The sequence below is a fragment of the Ooceraea biroi genome, chromosome 2 (genome assembly GCF_003672135.1).
Source record: "Ooceraea biroi isolate clonal line C1 chromosome 2, Obir_v5.4, whole genome shotgun sequence".
Taxonomy (NCBI): Eukaryota; Metazoa; Arthropoda; class Insecta; order Hymenoptera; family Formicidae; genus Ooceraea; species Ooceraea biroi.
In genome coordinates, this window is record NC_039507.1 from 14,877,132 (window position 1) to 14,887,063 (window position 9,932).

The 9,932-nt window shown below is 37.8% G+C and overlaps 1 protein-coding gene and 1 pseudogene across 1 annotated transcript; one reads left to right on the forward strand and one right to left on the reverse strand.

Annotated features, from left to right (window-relative positions):
* Positions 1 to 24: 24 nt before the first annotated feature.
* On the reverse strand, positions 25 to 4,879 carry LOC105284023 (zinc finger protein 260). The gene is made up of 4 exons (XM_011347207.3): positions 4,707 to 4,879; positions 3,812 to 4,249; positions 3,095 to 3,340; positions 25 to 2,909 (listed from the first exon to the last, which is right to left on the reverse strand). The coding sequence occupies exons 1-4, from the start codon at positions 4,845 to 4,847 to the stop codon at positions 1,428 to 1,430; spliced, it is 2,307 nt and encodes a 768-aa protein (XP_011345509.1). The 5' UTR covers positions 4,848 to 4,879; the 3' UTR covers positions 25 to 1,427.
* A 552-nt stretch (positions 4,880 to 5,431) lies between these two features.
* On the forward strand, positions 5,432 to 6,053 carry LOC113561502 (annotated as a pseudogene).
* The last annotated feature ends 3,879 nt before the right edge of the window (positions 6,054 to 9,932 follow it).

Consider the following 9,932-nt stretch of genomic DNA (forward strand, 5'->3'; position numbering starts at 1 on the left):
AGGTCGAGTAATTAAAATGACACATAAGTGTAAAGCTCTTTATATTTCCCTCAAAGAGTTTTCGTCAATAATAATGTTACAATCATCACAATCTTACAAATTATATATTCACTTATTTGAATATATTCAATTATATATTCAATTATTATATCACAATTCTACTTTGTGTAGTGTGCAGAAAGCTGATTCTTATTTGAGTTTTATTTGAATAGCTGCATATAGAAATCCATATCGATATTCAGGATGATATATCTACTTTCTTGGATCCTCAAGTTTACCGAAAATTTGCGATTGCAAGAAGATAATCATCATCGCGTAATATCTCATCAAGAAGTATCAGCCTTCGTTAAATGTTCGTTAAATCTTGTTGTTGTTGATGTATGTAAGAAAATATCTTACTATTTTTATAATGTGGTTTTCATAATGTGTTCCTCTTTTATGACATAGATAGAGATTTTGAGAAGTATATAAATAATGTAACATAATCTAAGAAATTTAATACACGAACGATATATGTGAGCGTGTAACAGAATGAAATGAATGAAGAAATGAAATTCTGTACTTTATCGATATGATCTCAAATCATCACGAATATATCTTTCTTACGTTTTTATATCTTTTTATTGAAACTTATTATTCATGATATTAAATCGTAAATCATATGCTGCTATAAAACATGTTTAACTATTGTTGTTAGCTATCTAAAATCTCTTGTTCGATAAATGAGTACTGCTAAATTCGTATCCTACAAAACGCACAATAGTATTTCTCAAGTATTTCTCTGTAGCGTTCTAAAAAGGATTATGTTTATTAAATTCGTCTTTATCGCAAGTACATTAGTACTTTCTAAAATTTGTTATACTTTCGAGTAGCAAAGTACATTTCTGAGTATTAAAAAATCAACGAATGCGACAGTTTTATATCATAATCTTTCAAAATTACAAATATTTTCTCAAAGAAAGTAAAGAGTACGATTTAAGTATAAATTAAAATAGTACATATAATGATTTTGCTGTGATCTCTCGAAGAATCACAAAGAAGGCGTTTGTTTGCTTATATCCTGATTTAAGAAATGAATAATTGTTTTTAATGTAACAGAGAAAACGATACAGAAATTAATATAAAAGATATATTTACATGAAATTACAATGATGGCTCGAAAAAATTCAAAGACAATATCGTTAGAAAACCATGTCTCTCAATCATCTAGTATATAATTTGCGATCGTATCCTCTTCATGTACCGCGAGTACTATTCCTTGTAAAAATATCTTTGTATAAAGTTTTTGAATGTACACTGTAGAATACACTGTGGTGACAAAAAGTCGTTCGTTATCCAACAAATTTCCTTAGCACCGGGATCTCGTGCCGCGGTCAAACACGATTTACAGAATGCGCGCGTGTGATCCTCTTTCGCTTGATCTACCTTCAATCTACGCTGATTTGGATCGCGTCGAACGAATCTCTGACTACGATTTCAGACGAGAGGATGATCTTGACCTCGGCATCCTCGTTGTGCGGCACAGGCGCCTCCTTTTGTACAGTAGTCGTTGTAACGTGATGCTTCTTCCTGTGGCACATCATCGTCGATCTGGACACGAAGGCCATGCCGCAAGCGTCGCACTTGTACGGCCGTTCGCCAGTGTGCAGGCGCTTGTGGATGGTCATCGGGCTGAATTGCGTGAACGTCTTGCCACAAACGTCGCATCTGTACGGTCGCTCACCCGTGTGCGACCGTCGATGGCACCGCAAGGCCGCACGTCGCGCGAACACCTTACCGCACATCTCGCATTTGAAGCTCTTCTCGCCGGTGTGCATGGTCGAGTGGATCTTGAGGTCGACTCGCGTGAGGAATCCCTTGCCGCACACCTCGCACAGATACGGCTTCTCGCCCGTGTGGATGCGCTGATGCGTGTTGAGGTAACTCTTGCTGACGAACATCTTGTTGCACACCGTACACGGGAACTGGCGATTGTCCGTGCCAGAGTGTATCTTCTGGTGGCTCTTGCACAGGCCCTTGGTGATGAAACCGCGGCCGCAAGTCTCGCAGCTGTACGGCTTCACGCCCAGGTGGCGGTTCTCGTGGTCCAGCAGCGACTGCTTAGTCTTGAAGTTCTGGCCGCACCTCTCGCACGGGTACGGCTTCAGATCTGAGTGGACTCTTTGGTGTACGACGAGATAGCTCTTGCACTGGAATCCCTTGCCGCACGTGGAGCAACTGTAGTCGAACTGACCGGTGTGCGTAGCCGCGTGTTGCGCGAGACCGATTTTACTGCGGAACGCCTTGCCGCACATGGTGCACTGAAACGGTTTCTCGCCTGTATGCTTGCGCATGTGCTCCTGCAGCTTGTAGTTTGTCCTGTACTGTTTGCCGCACTCCGTGCACTCTTTCGCGGTCCATTTGCGCTTCACCGTCGATTGCTTCTTCTGCTCGCCCGGATTGTCATTGCTCTCTTGCGACGGTACTGCTGCCGCCACGTCTAATTGTGCGTCCTTCTTCTCCTTATTATCGACTACGTTGTTCTTATATACATCGCATTGTTCCTTATGTAAACTTAACACCTCGACACTAGTAAAATACAAACCACAGGGACAGCAACAGAAATGCTGCTCGAAGTGCGCGGCTAAATTCGTCGTCTCCAGGGCTGCCTCGTTGCAGAACGGGCACACGTACCAATGCGAACCGGTCTCGTCTATGGTGGGATTGCTCAGCGTAGATTCCAGCAACGCGCGCTTCGTTCTCTTCGTGTATTTGACCATTATCTCACAAGGTACACCGTTTATCTGACTTGTAGACGGCAAAGCGTTTACCGAATCGACATGCTCGCCAGTTCCATTTTCGTTCATGCAAGATTCTTCCAGTTTATTCTTTGTTTCATCCTGCGAGGTTGTAAAGTTGTCCCCCGATACCTGAATCACAAAGTTAAGGTAAAAATGCAATTACGAGTATCTCAGATATTCAATATATATTTTTTTAATTTATATTTCAATATAAATTTTTATCGTTTTTTATTTACACTTTTGCTTTTAATGTATTTTAAGTTGGTTTCTTTTTTAATGATAAATTGTCTTGCTGCTTACAATAATGTACTTACATTATTTTCAAGAACATGCTGCGGCTCCTCTGTGGTTAATCTATCTTGCAATCTATGGTACTCCTGCTTTATTGGTCCTGTTTCATATTTTACATTTTCACAGTAATGTACTATCTGTTCCTGGCTCTGATCCGTGGCACTGATTGAAGTAACATAATTTATCCCTAACTGACTCAAAGGGCCACTCAAGTTTCCTACTACAGTCATGTCACCATCTAAGTGCATTGCAATTTGATGGTTCGAAACCTGTAAAACAAAATTCATAATTTACAATCCAACACTGAAATTTCCAACAACCAAGTACAATTTAGAGTACTTTTGATTATATAAACTGGCAAGGATAAACTCAGACACACAAATATCATCACATTCGCTGTATTTCATGCTATAAAAGATTTCATTTTCCAATTGAATAAGAATGTCATATGCACAAATGAGCAAATTGATTATTCAAGTATGAACAAGATATGTATAATTAGTATTGGGTTGTAACAAAAGTTGTTTAATTTTTTTAACGAAAGAAAGATGACAAGTTCTGGAAAAATGGAATCGTGCAACTATCATAAAGATGACAAATATTAGTAGAGCAAGATGGCACATATGTAGTTGGATAAATATGCATATAAAATTTTGTCTTGGAATTTCACTAAAATAACACGAACTTTTGTTACAATACAATTTTCCATTCATAAGAAAAATATAGACATTTTCAATTACTTCTCTCATATGTTGATCCACCATTCTCACGGTATCACCGTCTAGACAGTCGATACCCGTGACTTGGATGTCTGCATCTTGTTGGCCTATTTCTTCCTGGGAGACTACTTGCTCGCCACCGGCTAGGTCCATTTCGTCCATTACTTGCATCGTATGTATAGTGGATTCTGCTGCCTCGTGAACTACAGTTGTGTGACTTTGTACATCCTCACCGTTCATCTGTATGTTGTTCAGGTTTCTCTGAATTGTGCCCATATTATTTACGCTTGCCAAGTCATGTTCAGATATATGCACGACATCTTCCTTGCCAATCTCCTTCAGCATTTCCATAAACATTCCTTCTGTATGTAGACATTTCTCACGAAAATCAAACAACTGATCCAGTTTGAACGCGCACTCTTCACAGACCACCTTAGGCAGCTGATCTGTCAACGACACCTGAAAATTGCAAAATTATAGTACCAAACATTTGACGAATTTGGTTCAATCACCTCAGAAAGCAAATGAGATATTAGTAAATTGGTTTGAACTACATCAGGTAAGAACATAAAAATCCAATCAGATTAAACTAAATAAAAATCAATCAAACTTCAAGCACAAATTTTAAAATACATTTGCACATCATCTGTTTTCAGCCACACATAAATCCAAATTTACGATAAGTATTCGCTCAATGTTGGAGCATCTTTATCATAATGAATCCCAAGTTTAACGAGAGAAAAGGAGCATATGGCTTCCTAGACAAAACAAACGATCATTAAACGGTAATGATCGCTTATTCGTGTCAATGCGGACATCAAGGCATTAAAAAGATCAGAGCAGAGGTCACAATTACTCCACCGACACCGCCGACGCGACTGATCGCGGTAACCGCTTCGCTGGAATCGTGTCTTACCTGAACCGGTAAGCAGGCTGCTATCTTCTTGTCGATGTTGCGCATCTGATCGCCGGCCTCGAAGATCGGCAGGCCCATCAGGATGCCCGTCTTAGCTGCGCACAGGCGGCACAAGTAATCGAACTCCTCGACGACGGCCATGACGGCAGAACCGCGAGAGGTGTCGCCTTATCTACTGGGTTATAGCGCGACTCCCGCCCGCAGGCCGACGCGACGCGAGGACCTCTCAGAGAACGCGGCGCTTTCGATCCGACGCTCCTGCAACGCGCATTCCGTCTCGTGAAGTCTGCGGAGTTCTAGAGCTGCTCGTGGATGGCGCGGCGGCGCATCTCCCTCCAAGATTATTTGTCAAGGCTGTTCGTGACACACCATCGAGGACTCGTCGCGTCCGTCGCGATCGGTCACGGAGCGCCCGCAGGAACGGCGGGGAGGAGGACCGCTTGGCGTTGCACCATGGACCAAAGAGTCGCACCTTGGTGGCACTTCCGAGTTCCGACCATAGACGTATATAGAGTCCCTATAATAAGAGTCTTGCCATAAGGCGATGTGGGCAAAATCCTGCGAGAGAGAGAGGGATACATTTAGCATCTCTCTCTCTTTAACCTAACCTCTTCTGACGTGCTCACGCATGCTCACAGTCCGCCACCTGTGAGTACGCTGTAACGTGCTCGAAGATATGTACATTGTAAAAAATTGGTGGATGTGCAGCACCATTTTGTAATAATTCAGCAGCCAAAGGATACAGCATGAAGATATTTCCTAAAGATCCCATACATCGAGCGTTACGGATAAAAAATGTTCCAAGTGATAATTGGACATGGACAAAGAATTCTCGTCTTTGTGAGGTTAGCAATCATTTTATTTTAGTATAATAAAATAATAATTACAATGTTAATTAAGATTAATCTAATAATAAATTGTGTAAACGTTCAATGTTTTTCTTACAATTATCATAATTATATATAATTAAAGTGTATAATAAAACTATATTATCATATAGGTTCATTTTGCCCAAGAAATGTGGGATGCCAATCGCAAACATAAGTTAAAACAAGATGCAATACCAACAATTTTTGTTTTTTTTTTAAAAAAAAGCAAGTACCAACAAAAGACATGGAAGAGAATGATGACAGTACTACAAGTAATGTACATACAATAACCAGCAGCACACAAAGCAGTAAATGTACAAATAAAGAAGCAAGTGATAACGAAGTAGCAACTGAAAATGAAGAAGTTAATATTGATGAAGTTATTTTTGTGATACATGCAGTATTTATGTGATACAATGTGTGATATATAAAATATATGTATTTTTTTATTTTACAATACATAAAGTATTTTAATTAATGTTTTGTGTTTATTTTCCTTTGTATTTTTTTTTATTTTGTTAATTATATACAACTACTCAATAAAGATTAAGTGCAAGGAATTGCTTATAATAATATATTATTTTGATGTTTTATATACAATGATCATAATATTTAGTTCTTCTAAAACATTATTTTTAAGTTATTTTATTTAGTTTTTATTTGTGTTGCTGAAATATAATGTTTATATTAATGATGAGGTTTGTATGATTCAAATATGAGCGGGAATTGCCCCGATCTGAAGGACCAATCAAAACTGGATATCGGATGGCAAGACTCTTATTATAGAGACTCTAGACGTACATAATAGACTGCGCGCTCTTACGGGCGAGCTGAAGACGACAGAGAGAAATGGAAGTAGCGCTGCGGTGGTGCTCTCTCTCTCTCACTCATAATCGAGAGTGGGGGGAAAGTGCTTGGAGGAGACAGAGGAGAGAATGGCTGCGTTCGGCAATAGGAAAGGCGTGAAAGGGGAGGCTTGCGGAGTAAAGTCCTAAATCAAAGAAGCGCAATCGCGCATTACGCTCTCCATATAACAAATAAAATACAACTATTATGAAATAAGAAATATGTAAGATTGAAGAATGTAAATATAAGGCACAAATGTAAAATATACTTTTCTTTATTCTCCTGACTATAATTACGCTACAAAATAGTTATGAGTGATACATAATATGTTTGTAATCAAGATGATTATATAATTAACGAGACTGTAAAATACGAAATACATTTTTTCAATCGAATAACGCAATGCATCAAAGCAAATAAGATTGATTTCTCGATAAGAGCCAATATAATCATGCTCAAATGTGGTTATACTAGCCAATTCAGACAATGTTTCCTCAGACATTTCTTCATTATTGTTAACTGTATGTTTTAATAATTGTGTATTATCTTGCACCGTACAGTTTGCTTGTGTTGAACAATGGAATTAACGTGAGTTACAACTTTCTTGTAATTCTGTGTAAATTGACGACAGCTTGACAACTACTGCGACAGTGTGGACATTTGATGGCATTGGCCATTGACATAGGAACATATGGACGGAGCCTATGCTACGAACTTAGGCAAGGGGGGTTCTGAGATTTGCGGTAAGGAGAGGCTGCTGGCAAATCGGGCGAGTTCGGTTGTTCTCGACATCGCCCGAATGATACTTGATAAAGTTTTGTAAAGTTATGATACTGAAATTACATGTACGATGAGTTATTGTGTTGTGTCGGAATGTAGCAATCGCATTAATGCAAAAAGGAAAAATTGGCAACAACTTATGAAAGAAAATGATCCGAAAATTTCTTTTCATCTGTAAGTAAATACATACAATTGTAGGTTATACACAATGCCGGTAAAACGTTTCAGATATTGTTATGTGTTTATTATTATATTCATATGAATAATTGTTCGATAACAGTTTTTCATTTATAGTTGTTATTATAATTAATATATTTAATAATAATATATACGATTTGACTATATATATATATATATATATATATATATTTATTAAATATATGAATTAATAAAACTATAAATGAAAAACTGTTATTGAACAATTGTTCATATAAATATAATAATAAACAAGCCAAAATTCTTTCTTAACACAATAATAATAAATTTAAATAATAATAAACACATAACAATATCTGAAACGTTTTACCGGCATTGTGTATAACCTACAATTGTATGTATTTTACTTACAGATGAAAAGAAATTTTCGGATCATTTTCTTTCATAAGTTGTTGCCAATTTTTCCTTTTTGCATTAATGCGATTGCTACATTCCGACACAACACAATAACTCATCGTACATATATATATATATATATATATATATATATATATCACTGGCGAAACCGAACATACCCGAACAGCCGAAGTTACACGAAGTGCCAGTGCTCTCCCCTTACCGCTAATCTCAGCTTCCCCTCGTAAAAGGCTCCGTCCATATATTCCTATGTCAATGGCATTGGCCATCCCCACCACGACGTACATTAAACATAGGGATCCTCAAGTGAGGATGGGACACCGAGCGGCAGGATGCGGATTGGTCGTCCGCATTAATGGGATATTTCCGCTTTGAATATATTCAAATATGTCAATTTATGTTTTTGCAAGGTTAGAATTATCATTATATTAAGAGTGATTGAGTAGTGTGTATTAAGTGTTTTACATTAAGTGTATTATTTTAAAAATAATACACCGACTTAGGACTTAGGACTTTACCGATAAATGTTTTACTTGAGTTATTATAAAAAATACCACGTGTTATAGACATTTTATCTAATACTACAATGCAGTCATCGTATCCTTTTCAAAGTGAGATATTTTTATTCTTAGAAAATCAAAAACTTCGTCAATAAGCCCTGATTCAAATTTTAAATATTCTTGTTAATGTACGGACTGAAGGCAATGGGTATCCTTGATTTAATATGGCGCGTAATGTCATCACTTCCGCTATCCCATTAATGGCGGCTTTGTCCCATCCCTCACTTGAGGATCCCTAATTAAACAGAGATAGCACCACCGCAGCTATTGCTCTCTCTTACTAATCATGTCTTCAGCCTTTCTCATGGGATGGCGCAGTCTATTATATAAGTCTATGGCGCATACGCGTGCCATTGTTTGTGTGATACATAAAGATTACTCGATGCACAAAAAAAAGAAAATACAGGATGTCCGACAAATAACTTCTATCCCGAAAAGTGGAGGTAGATTGCGTCCAACTGAAGAGAAAAGTCGTGTATCATTTTCCAAAATTCGCAATAATAATCGAATTATTAACCAATTAATATTAACATATGAGAGCGCGAGAAGCGATAGGCCGGACTCAGTAGGCAGTATCATATATCACGCGTCGCTCGCCGCTCGCTACGTGACAATTTTTTGTAGCCGCGTTACTCCGCCTCTTGCTATCGGACGCGTCCATCGTTGCTAGGAGATCTAAGAAGTAATACCTACTGTCCGACCTATCGCTTCTCGCGCTCCTATAGTTAATATTAATCGGTTAATAACTCGATTATTATTGCGAATTTTGGAAAATGATACACGACTTTCTTTTCAGTTGAACGCAATCTACCTCCACCTTTCGGGATAGAAGTTACTTGTTGGACACCCTGTATATGTATAATATTCTATAATTATATCTTACTTTACTGTCACGATGACATTCTGACAAAGATGATTTTCTTATGCGAGATACTGGCAGAGACAAAAGAATGCATAAATGTATAAAAATATTGTAGAAAGAGAGATGCTAATCGTGATTCTGCATTATATTTAAGCAGCTGGCGAACGTCAGTGACGATAGACTTACTTCTATCAAGCGACGCGGTAGCGTCGCGACGCCAAGTACATAAAATAAAAAATAAAGCTCCGAACAATGAGAATCACTGCATAAACATCGAGCGTTACCAAGTTCAGTGCATAGACGTCGAGTGCTACCGTATAGCTTATCTGGATTTATCATCTGGAATTTATATCATTTGACAGGTCACATAGACTTATGATTAAAATATTTCAGGAACTAAAGCCGTTATCAAAAATCTACCGGCACTTTTATTATATAATATGGGTGCAAGCTTTTGATTGCGACCAATTTGATCAAGATTGATGCAGTCAGTCTTGAGATATTGTAATCGTATATTATAATTGTGACGTTTCATTTTCCTTTTCCATGCAATTCAGGTTCAGACTCGCGTACATATGTCGCACATACACATGCAAAGCGATTTTGTCCGTCAAGCTGCCGTTCACACATGCATGATGTAATTTATTATAAATTAAAACTGATTTTAATACTTTTGGGTAATGTTTTATTTTGAGATAAATATATAAATCGCAAAAACTATAAAAAATTTAAATTT